Below are 25,558 nucleotides of genomic sequence, written 5' to 3'. Positions count from 1 at the left end.
AAAGCAGGTAAACTAGGACCACATTGTGTTGTGGTATATTTACAAGCATGTTGCCAGTGTTTATAACAATGTTGAGGAGGCCACATAGTTCGAACTAAGACTTGATGCTAGATCAGACCTATGGAAATGCCTTTTAGCAAATACCCAAGCAAGATGTGTGATTTTGTAAGTTTCCGTCATATATTCCACCACACCTGGCCTGAGAGAGATTGAAATGTTTGTTTTGGGATTGTATGTTGTTCCTATTGTACTCCAACAATGGAGCAGACCATTCTGGGAAAGTATTTTTTCCCCAAAATATTTAGTTTGTAATTCCAGTTTGAGCTACTCCTGACTGTTCATCAAAGCTCATTCACATCTTTGTGTTGCACGAGAGCAAGCATGCGCCGCTACCACTGGCTGAATTGTCTCTTTAGAATTCCATCCAGAGAGGCTTTCTTTCGCTGTCTCCCAGGCATCGGGCCTTTTGTGTGGCCGCCTGTTTGTAAAGGGTGAAAGGGAAAGGGACCAATGTGAGCGTATCTGCGGCCAGTGTCGATCCGAGCTTGTCCAGTGCGTGTCACACTCAAATGCAGTCCATCCAACATGATTTCGGTCTGGATTGTACTGTCTGCACTTTTGGTAGGTGGAACTCTTTTCATATTGGTGTGTTAACTATGTTGACAGTATTCAGCTCAGCTTAGTATTCAGTTCTAGGCCAGTTCTCTAGAGCATCCTAGCACAGATTGTTTGGGACTGGTAAATTGTTGCATTAGGGTTGCTGAATGTTTGCATGTTTTAGATTATTATTGTACTTTTCCACCATATTTGTCATAACTGAGACATGCAAGAAGACAAGCACTGTCAGGCTAATCATTGCCAGGGTATTCTTTATGTGTGTTATGGTTATTACTGCTAATCAAAATGCAAAGATAGATCATTTTTGAAGATATTCTAAGAAAAACACCTTTACAAAACAATACAAATACAAACTAATGATGGAAATCATCCGTAGTCAAGATTCTGTGGAGCACACAATGGACAAACATGCCCTGTGCATACTAAAAAAGGCTCGGTCAAAGTAAAAAAATAATTACGTAACCTGTTCTGAGATGACAGACATATGAAAGCATTGTGGAGTCTTAAAAGGGCGCTGAAAAGGGTGAATCACAAAGCAGACATTTGCAGAAGTGCTTCTTAAACCCAAGGGGCTGCTGAGATTCTGTTTTTAGCTCATTCACTTCAGCTCCGCAGGATGACAGACATTGGACATGCCTCTGTGCCTCTTACTTTGTCAAGGTTTGCTTAGATTTCTCACGGTTTCGTGTTTTAGCACTTAATCTGTGCAGAAATACAGCCAAGCTTTTTGATTTATTCATTTTTCTGCCAGCGAAGACATATTTTAACAGGAATACTGTAATTTTATGTTTGTTCAGAGAAAAGGAGCAAATGGGTCTGGGTTCATTATCACTATTAAGCTGTGGGGCTCTGGAATGATGATGCTCCATCCAATACTTTTGGGGTGAGCTGGGGAGTTGAGGGAGAGGTGGGGTGGTTTTCAATTAACATGCTGTCCTCACTAATGCAATCAAATCCTCACTTGCAGCACTCCTCCAAAATCTAACAGAAAGCCTTCCTCCCTGGACAGTAGAGACAATTACTCCAACAAAGGCAGCATACACTCTATTTAATACCCTTGATTTCAGAATAAGCAATCAACAAGCCGGTGTCCCAATACAGTGTATTTCTTCAAATGGCTGCATTTCTGTCATCCCTGTATTCTGTGCTCCACCTTGAGAATTCCCTAATAACTCCTGCCTGCTCAGCACTATGAGCTTTACAGAGGAAATTCAGCTCAGGAAGCAAAGGCATCCTGAAAAAATGTGGCACACTGAAAACACCTGCACACTGTTCATGATGATTATACAGCTAATGCTAGCTGACGGGCTAGAGCAGCCATAAACACGCATTAGCAAAGGCGCTGCTAATTGTTAACAATACCTGAGGAAGTCTGCCTTTACAGTGGAGATGACGAACAGCAGTAGAATGCAAGTTGTGGAACATGTGACTTGGCCTGGTCCTTGTTTTGGTTTTGTTGAGCATTTGGCCTTGGATACAGATACGGACAGAGGTTCTTCCTCTCTGACCTCAGCTCTTGCACTGTGCTGCTCACGAACAAACAAATCAGCTTGTTCCCTCCCTCCATCCTGCTGTTAATGTGCTATAAAGAAGCTGTGCCATTTTCTGCAGTGCTTTTGGTACATCTGGAAAAGAGCAACAGTCGCCATAGCTCGAGCTAAAGGTATGCCATGGCAGGATGTGTGGATCTGTGAGGTCTAGCAGGGCTAGTCCGGCAATGGGAAGGCACTTCCTCAAACACAAAGCAATCATCCAGCCTTGCTTAATGTGTTTCTTTGGAAACTAGCTATGAGTTGTGAGGACCTTGAAGGCTAAATACCTCTAAAGACAGAATCCCCTGTTGAAAAATCAAAAGCTCAAGACCATTTTTTTTTGCTGGGAGCTGGTTTTAGATGATCTAACCTGGTCTTTGTTGGTAAAGGTGTTTGAAAGATGGGGATCATTTGGGGGAAAACATACCTGTGCTTGTAAACAAGCTGGTTAAGCTGGTTGATCAGTCTGGCAGTCTTTATTAGCATAACGTATGTTGTCATTTGAGTGTGATGGATTGGCTGGTTTATCAACATTACAAACATGACCAAGCTGGTGGACCAGTATGGTCAGTCTTATGAATCATCTTAATTATGCTTGTCAAGAAGCTTAGTTATACTGGTTGACTAGCCTGGTCAAGTTGGTTATTCTGGTAGACCAGCTACATTTTGAGTAACCAGTGAAGTTACAGAGTTTGCCTTGGACAAAAGTAGTGGGACACCTACACATGACATCTACATGAGCTTTTATGACATCCCATTCTACATCCACAGGCATTAATATAGAGTTGGTCCTCCCTTTGCATCTCCAGCAGAAGGTTTGGACTGTCCAGTTATTAAGGCAGCAGAGCGTTGGAGATTTCTATGCAGAATGAGCTCAGGACTCTGCCCTGACCCTGCTCTGTAACGTTATGTGGTCTAAATGCTTCCACTATTCCATAATACCACTCACAGCTGATGGTGGAATATCTAAGAGTGTCATAAATCAGTGTAATATTCAGCTGCAGTAAGACGCTGAAGAGTCTAGAATAACTATTCTGAATATGCAAGTGTGTCAGTGCTTGGCTTCTTGAATCTGGGTCATGTGTGGCAAGGACAAGCATGCTGATCCATTACAGCCAAATGGGTCCAGCTCAGCTGCCAGCTGCATCCACAGGAGGATGAGCCAACCTGGCCAACCTCATCACAGCCCTCCTGAGGTGAGTGTGGTGAGAGAGAGACATTAATGACCTTGTCTGTTGTGAAAGCTGCACACTCTGAAACACTGAGGTCCTGAAAACAGATCCAACTGTGTAGGTCTCTCCTGCTCATAAGAGTTATAAGGGGTTTGGGTTTTAATTATGGACAGTTGTGGCTCATCAGCTGTACTGATAGGTTTGAAAGTTGATGAAGGTCCAGAAGCACACCTGATTAACTTGAATGGAAGTCTGGTTTGTTGGGTACTGGATAGTGAGTGAAAATTATAATATGCTGTTTTACTGTGTCTGCTTAGAAAAAAAACACATCTAACACTATGCAGTAGTCGCCTGTTCTGCAGCGAAGAGTAATGAGATGGCGGGTAGTCCTCTGTTCAAACACCTGTGCCTCCTCTAAAAGGCCAGAAGTGCCTCAAGAGCTCTTGCATATGAATTCATGCATTACTGCATAAGCAGGACACTCATCAGTGATTCACAGTTTGCTTTGTATATTTTTCCCCCTTAGCCTTCGTTTAAAAGACATAACCTATTTACTGAAGCTAACAGCACTCACTAGACTGAGGACATGGTGTGGATTTGTGTAGACAGGCAGGTTTTATGCAGGCTATTCAAAGTGATTAGGCTTTTTTTTGTGTGGAAAGGAACAGTCCAGGTTTCTCACAGCTTATGTCCAGCTTTTCTCCTCATAGAAGGACTGGTGCTTGCAAATGACTTCCACCTCTGATCCTTTGCCTCAGAAGAAAGCAAGCAGGAGGCCTGCCGACCCATATAATTACTTTTGATGCTAAGCTCATTTTCGGCTCAAAAGCTCTCATGGATGACTTTGCGTGAACGTCCAGCGCTGATGTCCAGCCTGCAGTGTGGCAGAAAATGCACTCCCAGCACAAATCACTTTTGTTTTTCAGTCCTGAGAGGAGGACAGAAGGGCTGCAGAGCTTTAATTAAAGGAGGAGCATGTGTGTAATGAAAATGAGTAGAGGGAAAGGTAGGTTTGTAGTGTAGTTCAGCGTCTCAGGGAAGTGAAGAACATGCTGGCGTATACCCGACCTTGGCAAGTGCTTTGTTTCACAATGAGTAGAAGCTTTGGGGTAAGGCCTTCTATCTACATGTCTGTAGATTTCAGTATAGAGTATACCTTCCTACTGTGGAAGGTAGTTATTAGAAAGTAACACCGACATGCACAGACAAGCCTGCCCTGAGAATCCGTTAACTGTGAGCTAATGAGAGAATTGCAGTCTTTGTTAGCCAGAGAGCCAAGTCTGGGGTCTTAATGAGGTATTCTAATCAAGGAGCTTTAAATAGTGGCATTTTCCCCTATCTGATTAATGACCAACAGCTGTGTAAATCTCATGCTATAGAGTAAGGGGAGGGTTATGCTATAGAGTAAGCTAACTACTAGCTTGTTTCCAGTGAGCTTCCTCTTGAGGACAGATGTGATGGCTGTTGTTGCTAAAGACAGTAAATCTGTTTGAACTTGGCAAAGACACTGTGTGACCTTGACCTCCAGCTTCATACTAAATCCACATTGTTTTAAGAACATATGCTGGGAAATTAGGACACAGGCATAAGCCACAGTCATTTACGATGGCTACTTAACCTGGCTTTATATATATAATTAGGATAGTATTGCATTTAGACCCTTTATTATTTGCAGGTATTGCCATATACAGTGAAGCCCTATCTTCTAGACAAACCTGTACTCTGAAGAACATAGCTAAAGAGCAATGTTCAAAGGAAAGAGGTTAAACAACTTGAAATAGATGTCTGTTGAAAATAGTCTGTGGTTTGTATAGCAATGCATATGTAAAAGTATATGCTTGCTAGTAGCTACTGTAATAATTCATTCAGTTAAGCTTTATGGGAATTTACAAAGCCTTCAGCGAGATTAGATGACAGTTATTTTGCTACCTAGTCCCTTGCTATCAAAACTACATCCCAGCTAGCAGAGAACAGAAAGCAATGCTCACTAACTACAGGGACGTCTGTACAAACTGGCAGCGCTAGTCTTTGGGAAAAGAGGTTTTACGTGTGAGTGTAATAACACTTTCGGCCCACTGGCTGGTCAGTATGCTTTTTAAGGGGTTAAAAGGTAAGGAAGGTTAGCTTGTAATGTTTTTTTGCATTATAACGTTATTAGAACGTACACTTCGCAGTTAGACAAAACTAACATTATGGAAACAGCTTTCCCAAAAATAAAAACACACCAAATAAAATACCACACAATACAAATATTGATCAAACTGATAGATGATTAAACTGATAAATAATATGTAATGAATGTGTTATAAAACATTTTCCAACCTTTAGAATCGGGGCTTTTATTTAAACATAGAATAGAATGTTTTCTGAATATATGACAATAAAAATGGTTAAATTATTACTTTTTTAAATATATCTAACACATGCAAAAATGCCATGTTCATTTGTAAGAATAAACAAATAAAGGTGGAAAAAATAATAATAATAATAAAAAAATAGGAACTAGGAACATCCAGAAAACAACAGGTAATGAAAAATGAAAAACCTAGACACAGATTCAGAACCTTATCTCTGGTTTAAAGTGGTTAAAGCACTGTCCTCAGTACAAAAGCTCTTACAGCTTGGTCAATCGAGCCAGTTAGCTACAATCTAGCATTGTTTTAGCACCATTAAACCATTAAACCATTACATGCACAGAAGCGGTAGCTTGGTTGGCTAATTCTAGTTGATTTTAGTAAGCTAGATTAACAGGTTAAAAAAAAATCATTCGATTATTGCACCAGTATACTTGAACTCACAATTTCAGTGGACTTGCCCACAGGACGAGCATTTCTGAAAAGCAGAGCTGATTGGGCGCCTACTGTCTGATCACTAAATGTAGAGCAGTGGAGATGTGCTCTATTTCCCCCTGTCCCTCTGGGCCTGCAAAGCAGGCTAACCACAATCTGAAAACTAGCCTGGGCAAGCCAGTCCCTTTTAGCATCTCGTCACAAGCAGGCCACAAATCCACAGCATACTGCATCCGTCGACACTCAGCTTGCTTCTGCCATTCTTCCATCAGCTCTCATAATGTCACATTAGTGTTAGTGTTCGTTCAAGGTGGCATATTATAGATTTGGTGGTTTATTTCATTTTACAAGGTTAAGTCACATAGGGCTTCTGGGTTCTGGGTTACCACAGAGTCTGTGCAGTACCTCATTGTGTGCCGATGCCTATGTGGCACTGATGTCTCTGTCGTAGCAGTCATTATCTAATTACGCTGCCGTAATTCTGTGTTCATTGACCGGAGAGCTGTCTCCTTTAATTGGCTGCTAAACCACTTAACAGTTTACTGCAGGTACGTGTTAAATGGAGGCCAGTTCCTTCTGCTCTGGAGTCAGAAACACATTCTTTTGGTCACTTCGTATTGTCTGTATTTCTGCGGAATGGAAAGTAGCACAGCTACCGTGTGGGCAAATTTCCAAAGTGTATATTTTCACCTCCAGAAAGATCACATTTTGCCTGCTGCTTTTCATCAGCTCTCTGCGTTTGACTGTGGCTGGGTCAGTGTTGCATGCTGCCAGGCTATCGCAGGCTGCTGACAGTATCCAGATGACACACTACACCCTCCCTTGCCTAGATTAGAGCCTGTGTTTGAGGCGGTACTGGAAGTAGTGTGTGGTGCCTGAGGCTGCCTGTCCTGCCTGTTTGTTCGGCTGTCTCTTCTGTCACTCACTGATCCAGATACACAAAGTTCACTGAGAACTGAGTTCCCACTGTTTTTATAGACTTTAACTGGGTCAGGCTTCCCACAAGCGTGTTAGCATAGAAGTCAGCATATGATTGTTGAGTCCAGTTGGAAATTGGTTTGAGGCTGAAATTTGCCTTCTGAGAAGCAAGTCTTTGGATTTTCTCGCTCTGAATATCTTCTGACAGATGACCTGCAGGGTTTTCCACAAGTCTGAGACTAACTTTATTTAAATTAAATACTTAAATCAAATAAGTGAGCGTTAAATCTTCCATATCTCACATTTGTAGATGTAAAGCACCGCATAGATTCGGATAAAGGGAGGATTTAGGTTGTGCAAATGATGATTATTAATGAGATCGCTGCTTTTCTCACTGGAATGTGTTAAAACTGGACAAAATGGAAATTAGATATTGTTAAAACAAGCTGAGAAATGGACCACCCAAGTATACCTTATGTTTGGCCTTTAACATTCCATATCCAGTTCATCTCATCATTGGCATTTGACAGAAAAGACCTCGACTGGGTTTCCCATAAGCATTTTAGCACAAGCATGATTGTTTTGGGGTGTTCACACCTATAGTTGGTTTGCTCTGGTTTGAATCAGTGAAAGAGTTAATATTGCAGAGTAAATGTGATGCATTTTATCTCGGTTTGCTTTGTTTTGACACAGGTAAAAAAATCAAGCGTATTATTACAATGCTTATTGGTCAGAACTATCTGAAGTAAGAGCAAGAAAGTAGATACAGGAGATGCTGTGTTCTGGACTAGTGCAGATTTCTATGCAGTTTAACATGGAGCAACAGCAGAGATGGCATTTGTTCATAGCTGTATTAACATTAATTATTTGGGCAGTGTACCAGGTTAACACCTGGCTATGGGAGCTGTTTAGCTCATACTTGCGGAGTAAACCTGATAGTACACCTGATAGTTGGAAAGTTGGATTTAGTTCAGATCCTGTTCTCACCACAGTGGTCGCAAGTTCGAATCCCAAGCTACGTCACTTTGCCATCAGTGGTTGTGGAGTCTGAAAGAGCATAATTGGCCATGCTCTCTCCGGGTGGGTAGATGGGGCACTTTCTCACTCATCAGTTTAAAGTGATATTGGCCAGCACAGGAGTCTTTTAGCTGGTGCTTGGGTCCCAGCGCTTTCCTCCGAGCTTGTTGACTGCCCGACAATGCTGTATTTGTACCCCAATTCGAAAAAGGCAGAGGCATGTGTTTAATCCTTACCCTCCTAGCGTCAGGAGCATTGCTAGTGCTAGGGGGAGGTATAAACGAGTGGGTTAATTGGCTGTACCAAATTGGGTCACAATGAGGAAAAATCTGACAACAAAAAAAGAATAAAAGAATATATAGATATCCTCAACGTCTCAGAAATCTTTCAGCAGTCTACTGGTTTCGCAGGAGACCCTAGTGCCTCTTGTACTGTAATTAGATGCTTATGCCAAAATTCTGGTAGTTTAATGGCATCCCTCTTTAAAGCACCCTTATTTTTCAGTGTATCATTTTTCATTAACAGAATATTGAGCTTTTTTTTCTTCTGAAACAAAGAAAAAGAGGATGATCTTTAGACATTTTTCCTTTGGGGTCATTGGGAGGGGACGCTAAATGGTGTAAATGAATAGGCACCGTGTTGTCTTGGCCTCAGTGTCATTTTGTCGTGGTTTTATCTCGGTCTTGTAGATAAGAAGGTCTCTTAACTATCTCCAGAGACCCAGATGGGCGAGTGTCGAACCTCTGTTAGTTTTGCCATGGGATTTTCTTCTTTCAGCAAGAGCAAAATTATGTAAGGTGAAAGTGTTTTTTTTTTTTCATTTATTTATATAATCAGGTCCTGTTTGTTATCATGAAAGGCATGAATGTAATTGCCTCTGTGCCCTGGGTGTACGTATTGATTAGCTTGCATTGACCTACATTGCCAATCCCAGAGTCACATCATGGGAGCCTCACAGTGAGGAGTGTCTTTTTTTAACAGGTAATTATTTCCGAAAGGGTGTAATTTCATGATAATTGCATGGTAAGCATATCTGTGGGTAGGCTTATACTGCAGCTTAGTTGGTTTATGCTGACTTGTTTATGCCTAACTGTGCGGTAGGTCTGCTGTCAACTGGAACACCATTCATTATTCATCCAGTGAAGTTGTACAATTGGAGAACAGGTCTCTAATAAGTGGGGTCATGTATATAGCTGTAGCTTTGGCAGAAGATGCGCAGTAAATTCAGCACTGTACATCAGGCGGTGGTGTAATTACAGAGAGTACACTTTAACACTGTGGGTGTTAATTTAACAATGGTGATTTTGCCGTGTGGGCAGCATGAAGGCGGCCCTGGCTGTCTCGGCAAAAAGCAATACTAGACACATTGCTGTTTGAGTCCAGTTCCCAAAGCCATGGGAAGATTTCTTCTTGCATCTTTGGCGATGGTGGCACAGCTGACCATGTTTATGGAACAGCTTGGGCTCTTTTGTTTCAAGCAAATGGAAAATGCAGTAGAAAAATATGGCAGTAATACTTCCTGAAATTCATCTTTCAGCTTAATCGCAAATAGGAAACAAAATGTTGACCGTGACAATTAGGCCCGGATATTCATTAAACTGCAGTCTGGCTGTGGGGCAGTTTCCAAGAGAAACATTTCCCTGGAGTTCTGCTGTTCCAGTTTCTGGTCGTCTTGCTCGGGTGTTGAACGCTGAAGAGCACGTAGCAAATTAAATGTTGGTGACTCTTAATTATCCATGATCCCAAGATGTACTGTATAAGTTGTAGGAGGCAGGCAGTTGCAGTCATGTGGGAGAGGATGATGCCATTCCGACCTACAGCCTAATCAGCATTCTCTCTCTCTCTCAGGGACATGGGACATGAGGGAGTGCTGAGGGGGGCCGGAGCATCCCCGTTTTTAAGATTGTTTAACTGCAGCTACTAAAAAAGTGCAAAAAGTGAAAACTTACACTGTAAACATAGTAACCTAAAACAATAAGAAATTATGGCAACAAGCAACTTAACTGGATTCATTCAACACAACGAAATTAAACACTGGTTCCCCTATGAAGTCAGTTATTTTTGCAGTGTATGAGTGCTTGTTTCACAGATTTATTTTTGTGATCAATAATAAGCAGAAATCTTATTACACACACTGGGTGTATTATTCAGTAACTACAGGAACTTCTGTAGAAACTGCTTCTTTGTTAATAGAAGTTTGTAATAACACTTTCGAGCCCTCCATCAGGCCATGGGCTGTTTAAGGGGTTAACGAGTGAACACAAATCAATAGAACTGTATATACAAAGCACATGAGATCCTCAGGGATTGATTTTATGTTTCATTCATATATTGTCTTGCTGTAATGCAAGTTAACACTTAATATTCTCATCTCAATAAATCAGTAAGAATCTCTTCCTCTCCAATTGCTGGCTGCTTTTAGGGTTTATCACTAAAACACTAAAAGATTAAGAGCCCCAAAGTAGCCCCATGCTTTGAAAAATATTATTTTGATCATATCCCCCACTCAGTATGCATACATGTGGCTCAGCTGTTGAAGTGCTTGGTTATTGATCACAGGGCTGTGGGTCCGAGACCCAGGTCCACTAAGCTGCCACTGTTTAGCCCGGGGAACAAGGCCCATGACCTCTCTGCTTCAGGGGCATGGCCATTGCATGGCTGACCTTGGGCTCTGGCTCGGGCCTTTTAAGCTGGGACATGCAAAGAGAAAAATGTCATTGTACTGTACAAGTGTATATGACACACTATTAGGCCACATTATCACATTATTAAAGGATTGACTACGGATGTGTCGTATTGTAGTGGCATGGCCACAGTGACAGTTGTCGGCCGTGTCACTTTTAACAATCTGATTGATTGCCTCTCTGCGTAACTCAAAGCTTATCCAAAAGCAGAGCGAGCAGGATGTGCATCAGTCTGCTTCTCTCCCCTCTCCTTCTCATGCCAAAGATTCTCACCCCACCACCACCCCTGCTCCTCCTGATGGTTCAAATTGTGCTCAACCTCTTCTTGGCAAAAGGGAGGGGGTTTGACTGCAGGTCCCATCAGCTTGAAGCCCCCCAGAACTCCAGGCCAAATTTCTAGAGTTCCCCTTCCTTGCTTCAGCCAAGCGAGCATGTCCTCACTTTTTTATTATCCAAAAAGATCTAAAGAGGTATGATGTCACTGAGTGCTGACATCATTATTTTGTAATTTTCTGGTGCTTAATATTGCAGGACCACAAACTCCAAATACCTTCCAGCATCCATGTCCATCTATTCAAACACACAGACAGATCTAAAACTGATTGGAGGATTGCAGGAAGGCCGGATACCGTCACAGTTTTGTGCTCTTTCTGCTCAAGCACACCTGACTCGACTCACTTGTTCATTGCCAGGTTTAGCCAGTGTGTTAGAGCAGGCCAACTGGCAAACTCTCCTGGACTCCATCCCTGATGTAAAGGGTACCAGTCTCTACCCTAGACCAGATGACCTGCCCACCTAGCATGCATTCTGTGCTAATAGAAATTAACTTTTATTTCTACTCATGAATACATGAAAGAAACCCCTCCCCCCTTTTAAATAAATTCATTCTTACGATTAATTTGTGTATTTTATACCAAAAAGAATCCCAAAATGAGATTGCCATTGGTTCCTAATGCTAACTGATGCTGGATGTACTAAGAATTTCCACTTTATACTTTCATTTATTTTTTCACAGATGTAACATGACTTGAATGACATGGCATGAATTTAGGCTATCCTACCCAGCGCTGTAGAAGATAGAGGAAGATATTATAACTTCAGTAGTGATGATATGTCATGTAGTAGTCATGGAGATCCTGTTTTCCTAAAAATAGAAAAATACAGTTTCAGTAGTTTAAAAAGAAACACTTCTGCCCCCATCTAAAGAGCAGCTGCTATTTAAGTGACAGTATAAACAGTCCTTAGCAACAAAGCTTCAGTAACTCTTCCCATTGAAATGACAGGAATAGCATAATTGCTGGGCTGCTGTGAAGGTTACATTCATGTCTTTATATATCCCTAAACACAGCATAGATTAACATTGTTAGCACAAAATAAGATGCTGTGGAGGACCTTGAGAGGCTTGAGTGGCATTCAATTCTCAACAAGATCACGCTGTGAGCTCTATTGCTCTTATCAGTACGACATTGTTTGCCATGGTTCATTTAAAAAAGGCAGTTCACTCATTACTCCACAAGGACATTACATGCCTTTGGTGGCAGGATGTTAAAATGTCCTTTCCCTGGGACAGGGACTCAATGTGCTATTTCTATTTCAGGGTTTCAGAGACAATAATGAGGCAGACTTTCTATGAAATCCTTAATCAGGCTCCATCACTGTTCAACAAAACACACAAGAATTAGAAGAGGACGCTGATGATTTTATTGACTGTCTGCAGTTGATGAACAATCCGGGGGTTTGGCTATTAAAAATGAATTTAGCCATAGGTTTTGTTACATTATAGTGCATAGTTGATATTTCACTGTATGTATGATCATAAAAAACATGGCAACATAAGCAATGCTACACCAGCACGCAGTAGCTTTTTCCGTTTTTAAAACTTTTATTTTCTGGCAGTATTTGTGAATTTGAGGCCTACCATATTTCACACAATACACTTGCTTTCAGCATTCTTTTGAGGCATTTGACATTAGTTTGTATTGGTGAATGCCCACTGTATTGGGCTCTAATGATTATGTGAGTGTTTCCAAGTCATTGTTGTATTTTCTGGTGGACAGAAATTTTGAAAAAACTGCTGCCGTTTACAAATATTTCACAAATAATTAAAAAAACCCAGAGTATTAAATTCCTACATGATTTGGTAGGATTTAGCAATGTTACGACCATCAGTGATCCATTTTCTAACCTGTAACCTCTTTAACTGCTTAAATTCCCAGATATCAAAGTTTCAAGGTGATTTATAGAAATTACAAAGACTTCAAAATTAAAGCATTAAAAAAATTTGAAAAGTATTTGATCAATAATTGATAAGTAGTTCTGACCAGGTGAGAATTACAAGAGCATCAGTTTATCATGGGTTATTGTCATCTGTCCAGAAATTCCATATCGATGCATCCCTAGTTCACAGTCAGAGGACACAGGCAGGAAAACACACTCATGCTTAGGTCGGAATGAGTCAGGGGTGTGTGAAGCAGGCTGAATATCACATTCTTTCTCCACCCAGATGTTTGATCTCCACCCTGCTATGCTATGTCCATTTATGGGGGCGTTACTGGTACTTCTGTTCCCTGTCGGGGGTGTGAAGTGCATGTTGTGTGTGGCTGGCTGGTCCAGCACCAATACACCAAGCAAAGGCGGGTCAGGGCAACAGGGGTTCCTAGCTCTGACAGAGGGGGTCTTTGTGTGTGTCCAGGGAGTGCATTCCCCTCCGCTTTAAAAAAAAACCAAGCCCCCTTGGCTCATGACATCATAGCTCTCAGCCAGACGGGGCAAGAATCCGACTTGGAGAAGCCAGAGAGAAGAGAGGCATTGTAGTAGTGGAAAGGTGGGGGGAAAAGAGGAAACGGCACGCGGCAAACGGAGCGGGGTGAGTGAGGCATGCCACTCTTTCACCAATACAAACTTAGCAGGAGAAGGAGGAGAAGGAAATGAAAGGAGTAGCCAGGAAAAGGCTTGCGTGTTGTCCTGGGCAGGGTTTCACTAGTTCTTCTCAAAGACTTAGTCATAGACAAGTTGAGCTTTATCTGGACTATGAGTGCTCTGCACTGTATGGATTTAAATAGGACCAAGAACCTCAAGGAGGTTTGTCCCTAAGTTGGGAACTCCTTCTGATTTGTTTTCGGTGTAAGTAGGAGGACACCTTCTATTTCTGTCCTCCATCCATTCACTGGAAAACTGGCCAAGTGTGTGAGCGAAGATTAGTTTGTATGGATCACAAGAATCTCACGGATCTTTAGAAGTTAAGTTGGGAACTTCTTCTGGTTTGTTTTAGCTTGCTTGGGTTGGAGAACCTGTTTAGTTTCTCTGGCTTGACTGGAAAGCTAGGCAACATTGTGGAGGAAGACTGGATTAGAAGCTGGAGAAGATGGTGAACTAAGGTAGGAATTTGGTGCCATCCATAACTCAGTCACGGGAGGAACGATGGTTAGTTCATGGGTCTATGGGTCAGTTCCCTGAACAGGGCTTAAGACTAGTCTAGGACTAGATGTTCCCTATAATGGAGAATCTCTGTTCAGAATTCTGTGTAATTCAAGGCTAGGCTTAATCCCTGTCTGGGAACCTTATATAACCCTATATATATGACTATATCACAATAGTCAGTCAGGGACATGTCATGTCTTGCTCCATGTGAAGTGAAGGTTAGTTTGTAGGGGGTTGAGTCAGATCACCAGACCCTCCTGGACCTTTAGCCCCTAAGATGGGGATTTCTTTTGATTTGTTGTGGGTTGTCTTGTTTTGAGGGAGACTTTCTGTTTCTCCGTTCATTGACTGGAAAACCTGGCAACGTTGTGCAGAAGTGCTGGAGAAGATCATGAACTAAGAGTTAGGCATTTGGTGCAGTCAGTATCTCCATCTATGGAAGCTATTTAGCTCATCTCAGCTTCTCCTCACTCTAAATAACACCACAACCTGATGTTTTTTGGAGTTTTTAAATAATTCTGTTCATTCCACTCAGGTGATGTCATGTCTCGCTCCTCTTATGGTCACTCAGACCAGGCTGCTCCATTGAATTCCCTCTGGAGGTTGCAGGCTTCTGTAAGGAGCGATGGAGGGGATCCTGTTTCAGGATTCTCCTGTCAGCAGCACTGCGGGATAGTCCTGTTGTCGCTGCCCGCGCTTTGTGTCAGTCGCTTAAACTCTCAGAGCGCTGGCCAGAGGCTTCTAGCATTACCATCGACCTTTCAGCGAGTTTTTGTTTTTGAGAGCGGATAAAGGAACACAGCAAAGTATGCTGGCCCAGTGTCTCTTCAAAGAGTCAGCTAGGGCCGATCTGCATAGGGAGGCTTGGCCGTGTGTTAATTGTGTGTGTGTCAGGCTAACTGTTTCCAGATGCTTCAGTGGCACCATGCAGAGAATGGCACTCGCAAGAAAAACAAGGCACCAGCCATTGGCTTTCGAATTTAAACAATGATAATCAGATAACTCACCTCTGACAGTTTTGAGTGCTGGACATGTGTAGAGGACCACTGCCTGCTAGATGTTTGAGAATGTCTGACATTGCTAACATGTTTTAATGCCAGTCTGAACAATCTGAACAATTTCGAAGGGCATTACAAAATGTAACACCCTTGCTGTTTTCTGTTTTGTTGACAGAAATTGAATCTGGCAGTTGCTTCTTTACATTGTGTCAAATTTTCATGATAAATGGGCCAATAGAAATGCTCTAAAATGACTTGAAAAACACCTCCATTAAAACTTTGTCCTGCAAAGTTGCTGTTTTGGAGATTCAAGGTTTTTATCCAACAGCGTCCATTTGTATAAACAACCTTTGGGGCTATACTTCCCTATTTGCCTGAAAAGTAACAGTGAGACGATTTAAATTTCAAGAGAATTTAAGTTGTTCCCAAACTTTTGACAGGCAGTACACCCACCCACACACAAACACAAACACACACATTTAAACACACTTTAATTAGGCTAGCCAGGGCTGCGTATCCTTCATCACTTGTGTTAGGCGGCGGGAGCCTGGAGTACAGCTGAGCTATGTGGGGAATGTCAGAGGGGGCTCAGCAGGACGTCCACATCCCCCACCGAGAGCACAGCTTATTACAACCAGAGCTGCCAGGGAGCATGACCAGGACTGAGATATACCTAGAGCAGGACAGAAAGAGGGTCTTAAAGGAATATTTTGGCAAGAAACTCCTACCCCCCAAATGCAGCTAAACAGCCAACACACGTTTGGTGTCTAACGTTTGCTTAATTCGTTTTGAGACTGTAGTTATCAATTGAGTTGCTGTAGTTATCAATGAATGAACACATTATCAGCAATTAGCATTGTGCAGACTTGATGTGTTGCAGTGCCTGAAAACACATAAGCAAATCTGTCAGTTGCCTTGTGTTTGATGTCCAGTGTCCGGGAGTCCAAAGTAGTTTTTAAATATGAACTCCCGATACTGTCTGGAGAATCAGGTCCGGAGTTTCCCTTTCGCACATGTAGCGAACAGCTTGTCAGATGCTTTCTCACTACAGGAAATGACCCACTGTTCTTCAGATAATTACCAGCTAAGTTCACACATGGGCCCATTTGGACATTACCTGGACTTTGCACTATGGGGCTGGCAGGATAAAGTCTGAGTAATGTCCGGTACAACTGATTCGGATACTTGCATTGACACATACAGAAAAGTTCTGGCCTACCGTGCATGTGTGAAAGGGGCTCAAGAGAGCATAATTGGTCGCACTCTCTAAGTGGGAAGGATGGCCTCCTTCTCCCACAGAACTCAAGGCCTGTCAGTGCTGCCCTGATGTACCAGAACCGGCAGTTAGTTAGTGTTCTCCTGCAAGCGTATAGAGCTGCCAAATGATGTCGCTTTAGCCTCAGTTTGAAAAGATGTGATAGCTCATGTCCTAGCTACTGTTTGAATGAAGTATGTGATATGTATGCAGTTCGAATGACACCAGACTGATGCTAAGCTAGTATTTTGTATTATCTACTTTAGCCTCATAGCTCTGGTTTAAAATTCTGAAGTGAATATTTGATTTTTCATCACTTTATTAATTCGGATCTCAACTGGTTGCTAAGCAGAGCTGATGGGGAAAAGTGGTCAAAGCGGGGACAGATTTAGTTAGGTTCAGAGGTCAAATGATAAAGGGTATTTCTGTCTCCAGCTGAATGCTGCAGTCCTAACCAGTCAATAATATTGACTGAGTTTATCAGTAAAATCATCTGCTAAGTGGCCCTTCCTTTGCCTCTCTCTTGCCGGACTAATCTGTGCACTCTTTGTTTGTCTTTTTGTGACTTGGGGAGGCTCACATGACATTTAATGCCATCATTTGCTCAGAGGTATAGCTAAAGTGGGGGTGGAGGGGCTGAGAGGAGGCGAGGGAACGCGCTGTGGTAGCGAACACACCCTGAGGCTATGGCTTGTCTGGTGTCATGGAGAACAGGGAGCTTCATTCAATTCATCATGCTGCCATAAAGCCACATTAAAGACAACACCACGTGATGTCTTTAAGCCAGGGCTTACACGCTGAACTGCCTTGAAGATAACAAGAGAGACTTTTCATTTGCAACAGTGTTTCTGTAAAAGCCATCATGTGTTTCAAGTTCCAGAGGAGCCAAAATTGCTTGATTGAGAGAGATGCTTATGTTAGTTTTTACTCTAGCTTGTCAGACTGTTGTTTACAATGTAGGCCTGGGAAATGTAAGTGTTTATTTAGCGTGAAAGTGTGTGTGGCCCGAACAGCGCTAGTTTCACTGAAGTTGCAGAATGTAGGCCATGTGAATATTGAATGAGATCTAGTGGGGTGGCAGAACCAAAGAAGTTCACCTGGGAAGGGCTCGAAAGAGGTTAGCTGAAGCCATTTAGTGATGCATTCCTCCAAAATAGCATTCCATGATGCTAGTCTTTTGGGAAAGGCATGGGTCAAGAACCTTGAAGTCAAAGTACGATTGCATGCAACACGAGTGGCTGAAGATGTGTCGTACACACTAGCCATGAGCTAACAAAACAGCCACAGGATAACGTGCCAGTCCTGATGTAATATAAAAAGTACAATATCTAAAACCAAAGCCGTGCTTTGTATGCTGCGCTCGTTCCATTGACCTCGGAAGTCAGATGTTGGAGCTGCCCATAACTGATTTGACAATCCTTTACTGGGGTTTTTGCAAGTTTTATGCCACAGGTCAGCATTGTTAGCAACATTATGCAGTATTTTGTGCATTTATGGAACACCCCATAAACACTTCCACAGAAGGTGGGCAGTACTGTGTGTACGACTGATTTAATGAGACAAAAATCAGAATCAGAATCAGAATCTCTTTGTTTCGCCGAGTGTGTTACACACAAAAGGAATTTTACTTGGTGTGAGCAACACAAATATGACATGTAACAAATAAACAAACTGTTAACAGATATTACACTGAAAGAGAAAAATACACTAAACAATAAATAGAATAAGAATAGTATGTTTAAAAAACTACTAAAAGTAATAAAGAGCTGTAAAAACCTTATTATGTACAGATATAATTATATAAACATTTACAGAAAATTAACATCTGTACAGCTGTGCAAATAATCATAGTGCAAATGTTATGCATGCTATGTATCAGTACTGTGTTGCAGTTAAGTCCAGTTTGGTTCAGTGACATTTAGAAGCCCAGATCAGTTATAGATTAGGTGGATAGAAGAGCAGACAGAACTGTATAACACTGCTGCTTTTATTACTGTTCATGTGCGGTGCAGCCATCTTGGATTTTAAACTCGGTGGTGTTGGAGTAGGAAATCCAACTTGTGGGGGCGTTCCAGTTGAAATTTCCTAATTGGACCTTGGAAATTTCGACATCCCAGTTTAAGTGAAGCACAGCAATATTGCCCTAATCTAACACTATAGCCATGAGCTATAATATGTTTACAAAACAGCCTCAAGATAACATGCTAGTCCTGATACATTGTATAAAAGCACAATATCTGAAACAGAAGCTGTGCTTTGTGGTATTCTCGTCTTTTAATTTTGTAGCAATAGCTTGTTATATGTGTCCAGTATTATATAGTCAGTAGAGCATGTGAAAGGACAATTATGACCTTACTGTAGGTTGCTACTAGCTAAGTTGTCTGTGTGCATTCTTCTTTTCAGTGCTATGCTATAAATCACATGTTTCCTCACAGTTTGGTTCAAGGCATGTTGAACAGCCCTGGAAGTGTTTTTTACGTCTTTTCACCAGTACTAACCTTCAAACAAGCAGCCACAATTGAAACCGCTCAGATGTGCACAATTAAAGCTAAAGCGTGAATGCAGAGCAAAGGAAAGGAATTCATGTCAGTACTTACCACTTTATAGTCTCTGACAAGTATAAGACAAGTTTGTCTATATTATCAGTGTCTTTACTTATGAAAAGTCCATTATGCACTATAGATAATATTCCTATTCTTTCAGGATTGTGCAACATTTTAGTTTCCACCAGCTCTTCTGTAATACAAAAAGATTCCCAGCATCAAAAACTGGGACAGGTTTCCATTTCAAAAGGTCTGTCCCATCTGGTGAAAATGCAGCCATTTAAAGCTGAGCTGAGCTCACTCACTGGTATTTCCCCTGAGGAGGTTGTGCTGGGCTTCATCGTGCACATGAGGTCCCCATTTTCCACAGGGAGGCTACACTCCACTTATCTAAACCGATAGACTCATAGTAGGGTAACCTTTACTAAGAACCCCCCAAAAAACAAGAAGTCTCAGCTAAAACATAAAATCTGTGGCCTTCTTTTAGTGAATGATTCACACATTGGCCATTAAACCGAGTTCGTCTGTGGCAGCTTGGAAATTAGCTCTGGGAATTTCATGCTCCTTGAAATGTTCATATGAACTTGTCTTTGTTACAGCTGCAGGTCACATCACAACATTTAGTCTGAGCAATAGCCAGAAAAACCTTGAGTCTAATAAAAATGCAGCATTAACGTCTGTATTAAAATGGGCAACGCTCTTATCATTCCTTTTAAAATGGGTTTCCTAATAGAACTGCTTGGTTATATGGATTCTGTACCACCCTATACAATTCTAATGTGCCATCAGTAAGAGGTCCCCTCATAAATCATTTATACTCAGGATCAGATTCCACAGGTCAGAGTTGACCAAACCCATTATCCTTCATGTCTTATCATGGGCTGTTTCTCCATTATGCATGATGGTCCCATGCAACGATTCCTTTTAGGTGTGTACTGTGCGCAGATTACATAAACATGGCTGTAATAAGAGGAGCTTAAGGCATGCTTAAATTTCTTACATTTCCATTGTGTATTATATACAGTATTGTGTGTATATTCCATTGAATGTTATATGAGACACTAGAAGTGTAAATGTATGTGTGTACAGCAGTGCAGTCTGAGCTCATTTAGGTTTCTGTTTGCTTTCAGAAATCCTCCAGGATTACAGAGGATGACAGTGAGCTGAAGTGCGAGAAGAGCCCGAAGAGTGTTAGTTTCTTAGACCCAATCAGTGTTAACTCCAGTGGCAACATGGAACTTGAGACCCAAAATGATAACCATGCAACAAGTGGGCAGAATGGTGTGAGGCACCGAGGAGAAGCACTGGACAGTGAAGTTGCCCAGGAAATCCGTTACCTCGATGAGGTGCTGGAGGCCAACTGTTATGACCCTGGAGCAGAGATGACTTCAAATGGAACCTGCTCCCCTGAGCTCCAGGCAATCAGTATAGAAGGAACTGGGCCATCTGTTCATGTTTCTGATGTGTCATCTGCAATTAGTCATGAAGTAATTGTTGAGGGGAAGAAGCAGACCACCTATGTTGAGGACAGTTTGAATAGTAAAAAACCAAATGGTCATTCAGGAATGATGAGTGATGACTGTAACAGGTCACCTGAGACAGGAGCAGCCATTAAGAAAGAGGCCCGTTTTGAGCTCCGAGCTTTCCATGAAGAGAAAAGGCCATCCAAGCTCTTTGACACACCAACAGAGAAAGAAGTAAGGGTGAAGAAGGTCAGGCCTTCAGAAGAGGTCGCAGAGCTGGAGAGGGAGCGCCTGGAACTCATCCGAGACCAAGCAGTCAAGAAAAATCCAGGGATTGCTGCGAAATGGTGGAACCCTCCACAAGAAAAGTCACTGGAAGATGAGCTGGAACCAGAACAATTGGAGTCACTCAGAAAGTATGAGGAGAGAAAGCAGAAGAGACCTGAAGCTCACAGAGTTTCCCACACGTCCCCCAAACAAACAGTCTCTTTTGTCCAGCCTGAGGTGGTAAATAAGGATGATATTGTAGTTCATGGCATTGATTTCTCTTCAGCACGCCAGCAGTTTCTTCAGATGGAACACAGCAAGCAACAACAGCCACAGCAAGCTGTCAAGAGAAGTGTGGCTCCTCAGCTTTACTCCGCCAAACCTTTTTCCAGGACCACAGATGTTGATAAGTCAAGCAGTTTCATAACAGTCACCAGCCACGGTAGGGTCACTGTGGATGATGGGGGAGAAATGAGCCAGGTCAGAGGGGTTTTCTGCAGCTCTGGAGATTCCACTACACATGATGTGAAAAATGATGACTTTACCTGTGCGCGGGCAGTGATGACTATCTTCAAGGATGAAGACTCTGATTTATACCAGCGCTCCATGAACAGCTCTTACCATCCTGAGGAGATCGACTCTGGATTGGATGACCTGTCCCTCAGGTCTCAGGACACCACAGTGCTTGAGACCCTGTCCAATGATTTCAGCATGGATAACATAAGTGACAGCGGTGCCTCCAATGAGACCATGAGCGCCTACTTGGAAAACTCCCTGGGGGACTACTCCTTTCCTTGTACCCCAGTGGCTACGACACCTATCAATGGGAAACTGGAGGGCAGTACGAAATCACCAGGTGAGCAGAGCAGCTCCTGTATGGGAGACAGCCTGACGGAGGAGGAGCTGGAATACCATGCAGGCATCCTGGTCCAAAATGCCATCCAGCAAGCTATTGCACATCAGACCGAGAAATGGCAACCACTCCAAGCCATACAGCAGTCCTCCCCGATCTCTGAGAGGCATGTGGAAGTTTCTCCACCTGTGGAAGTTTCTCCACCTGTGGAAGTTTCTGCACATGTGGAGGTTTCTGCATCTGTGGAAGTTTCTGCACCTGTGGAAGTTTCATCAGCAGCACCTGAAGAGAAGTCTCCCATGCATGTGCCACCTCCTAAAGAGCAATGCCTTACGGAAGAGAAGAAGACCACAGCTCCTAAAATCACTGTGCAGGTGCCTGCAGTGCAAGCCATGCCAGCAATTCCGGTGAATACTTACAGGCCTCCGAGTCCTTCTCCACCACCAAGTGAGAAGCCAGAGTTCAGTTACTTCAGTAAATACTCAGAGGCAGCGGAGCTCCGAAGCACAGCATCTGTGACCCGTGCCCAGGACACAGAAGTTACTTCAGGGCCTTTCAAGCTGCGCTCACGCAAGCAGAGGACTCTATCTATGATCGAGGAGGAGATTCGGGCAGCCCAAGAACGAGAGGAAGAACTTCGGCGGCAGCGCCAGACCCAAAGCTTGCGTCCCAACCCCAATACCATTGCCAAGAAGAAGACAAACAGCCTTCCAGCCAAACTGGTCCTTACTGGGAAAACAGCTCCAGGTAAATCAGTTTCAACAACCTTTGCTGACACAGATGTGCACATGCGCGCATATAGCTTTTAAAGTCTCTGTAGAAAAGTATTGCGAATAGGACTCTCTGGAGCAGATAAACATGAACCTATTGGCACCATGTCTAATGTCAGGCATGGGCTAGAGGAGTATAAAGCCCACCAGCATTGAGCTGTGGAGCACAAACAATGTTCTCTGGAATGATGGATGATGATCCATCCAATATATTTGGGATGAGTTGGGGATGAGGTGGGGTGGTGATCATCCAACATCCTGAATCACTAATGCTCTTGTGGCTGAATGCAATGAAATCCTCACACCAATGCTCCTCCAAAATCTATTAGAAAGCCTTCTTCCTTGGACAGTAGAGACAGTTACTCCAACAGAAGCAGGATAAACACTTATGAATATCCTTGATTTCAGAAGAAACAATGAATGAGCAGGTGTCCCAATACTTCTGTCCTTATCATTTACATTAGGCCTTCTGCTGCTGATATGTAGCATTAAACTGCAATAAAAATGCCTCAAAAAGGAAGATAAAACAATCAGATCTAATAGTTGGCTCCATACCTGTATGTGTGTGGAAGACAAAGCACAGAGGCCACAGATTTGCTAATTGGAACTGCTTCAACCACATTTATGTCTGTAAATACAGCAGTGTCCCTCTGCGGCATCGGTTCACATGGTTTGATTTTTAAAGAAGTCTGATTGCTAATTGGAAACAGCAGCTTCTCACCCTAAACAAAACTGGTAACTGGTTCCATAACACAACCTCTGTTCGTTATAACCAATGGTTATGTGTCATACATTTCAGAACACCCTTAGGTTCAGGCATTCTTAATGTTTAGGCTAGTTGCAAGTACTGCCTGAAGGGCAGCAGCTGCTACTGTGAGTCACTTTTGCAAGCTGGCCTTTCGGGGCACTGTAATAATGCAGAACACAAAATCAAGACATCCATATTCACCATTAGTGTTGGACACGATGGAATTTGGCTCCTTTCTTTAACCCATCCATGCAGTGAACACACAAATACACACCAGAGAAACACACATACAGTGACTGTGAGCACACATGCCCCGAGCGGTGGGCAGCCATCGCTGCAGCACCCAGGGAGCAGGGAGGGTGAAGGGCAGCTTGCGGAGCATCAAACCCACAACCCTGTCATCAATAGCCCAGAGCTCTCACTACTGAATGAGCCAACACTGTCATTCTCCTGTTTGGGACTGAGCGCAAAGTAATGCATATGACTGTGACTCGTCTGGTCTAATCAGCACACTTTCAAAAGGTTCAAATGCAGGTTAACAAACAACTGAGTGCTTTTGAGAGTGAGGAGAAACAGACTGAAGTTTTTCTCTCAGGTGATTACTGCCCTCTGGTGGTGACAGAATGAACCGCATGAGTATTTCAGACATGAGGAGACTGTCCTTAGTGTCTAGGTAGTTACAATGGCAATATATGTATATTTAGCTTCAGCATGAATCAGCTGAGGATTAAGTGCCTTAAGACCTTCAGGTAATCCACATTTCTGTTCTGTGTAGGCTACCAACATACTTCAGCCGAGTTAGTGGACTTAATGGCACATTGAATGTGAGTCATTAACATTTGAGTAGTGACAGAAAGTGTAGGCTCCAGTAAGAGATCAGACCCAGGCTTTGGTCCAAACTTGTCGAATGCAGTTTTGCTGTAGGATTGATCTGTTTCTGGAAATGTTTCTTAATATTTAGAGGGTTTTTTTTTGTTTGTTTTTGTAACTACACTTTAGTTAGATGGTTGATTGGTTTGGACTCCTGCCATTAGAGCCGTGACTTACCGTAACCTCCCTTTGGAATATTTCAGCTGGCTTTATCTCAAATGGGGAATGAAAGTACTGAGCTTCTGGCAAGCAGTGAACGCAGTGAAAGTCCCGGTTCTCTGCTTTCAGCTTTCCAGTTCACACTACTTGGGACGTCATCAAGAATGAGTCTTAGCTTTCTCATTTCCGCTGGTCGGCGGTCACTGATGGGAAGATGTGAAAAGACCAGCTGGAATGTATTTCATTAGGGGGAAAATTGGTCTTATTGGGAGTCACTTCTAGGATTCAGGATTCAAGGATTCAAGGAGACTTTATTGTCATTCGCATCACATGTGGTACATGGGGTGGAACGAAATTGTGGTACCCAAGGACCCAGTTTTACCCAGAAGCAGTACTTAAATAAATAAAATATACATAAATATATAAAAATATATGTAAAAATGAAAATAAAAAAAAAAATGAAAATAAAATACAGAGAGAACACTCTCTAACATAGTTGAGGATTGAGTGACCCGGACTGAACGGTCTTTTTAGGGGATCTTTCAGTGTTCTTCTCTCTTCTGTTCTCTAACATTTTAGTTATAAAGCTTCTCAATATAAAAGGCAGCCAACAGAACTGAGACAGAGCCATTTTTGCAATCACCCTTATGGAATCAGTTCTTACCATCCTAATGTCATCTATGACAAATTACATATGAAATAATGACGCTGTCACACAAAACCTTGGATCTCCAAAATGCTAACTTTACAGAGGAAGAAAAAATGACTTTCAGTTGAAGTCAGTGCAATCATGAAATTTTGACACAACATAAAGAATAACTGCTAGATGTCTAAAAGTGTAAAAAGGTAAAAATGGAGATACAAGTTTTACATCCGACAGCCACGATATAGATGTTGTAGATGTAAATGTATTTTTTTATTAAAATATTCCAGATCCAGTGTGTAACAGATTTTTTTACGTATTCATACACCCCCTTCTGCAATAGATACTACAATGAGACTTAGGGGATGCTGGCAAAATTGTAACTGATGAGAGCAGTATTTTCAGTGTAATTGCAGAGCCTATTACAGTTTCAGTGTCCACCTTCCCTTTAGTTCTGGGCTGCTAGCTCTGTGTTTGAGCTCATGTTAAAGAGGCACAATTCATCTTCAAACTCAGATCAACTGGTAACTATCTGCCTTTCCTGGATTTAATAAAATGGTTTTTATAACTCTATCACTGTCTAGAGAATCTAGAGAATTAAGAGTGCTCTACAGTTCTGCTGAATTTATGCAAATTACTACTACCACCTACACCGCACTGGGCTATTAGCCAGTAAAAGTGCTAGGACCAGGCAGAAAACAGCCACAATAGTGCATTTACCATTTAGACAACAGTAGGGACAGCAATGACCACAAAACCTCATACCACTGGATGTAAAAACACTGGTACAGCATTTAGATTACTTGATATTTGATTAAAGATGATCTGCTCATAATATT

At 42.3% G+C, this 25,558-nt stretch overlaps 1 protein-coding gene across 5 annotated transcripts in view; it reads left to right on the top strand.

The window, feature by feature from the left end:
* Nucleotides 1-25,558, top strand: part of palm2akap2 (PALM2 and AKAP2 fusion) — a 123,529-nt gene that overhangs the window by 87,875 nt on the left and 10,096 nt on the right. For 3 of the 5 annotated variants that reach the window (XM_072658049.1, XM_072658048.1, XM_072658052.1), the window contains one exon: nt 20,077-22,276. In XM_072658049.1, coding sequence (XP_072514150.1) covers nt 20,077-22,276 — 2,200 coding nt within the window. Of the gene's footprint in view, nt 1-268; nt 622-2,683; nt 3,347-20,076; nt 22,277-25,558 lie in introns of those variants that run through there. The other 2 variants (XM_072658051.1, XM_072658050.1) reach the window with 2 other exon arrangements.

Source organism: Salminus brasiliensis, chromosome 16 (genome assembly GCF_030463535.1).
Source record: "Salminus brasiliensis chromosome 16, fSalBra1.hap2, whole genome shotgun sequence".
NCBI classification, from domain to species: domain Eukaryota; kingdom Metazoa; phylum Chordata; class Actinopteri; order Characiformes; family Bryconidae; genus Salminus; species Salminus brasiliensis.
The sequence above is the reverse complement of the archived record's forward strand: the minus strand, read 5'-3'. Positions and strand labels throughout refer to the sequence as shown.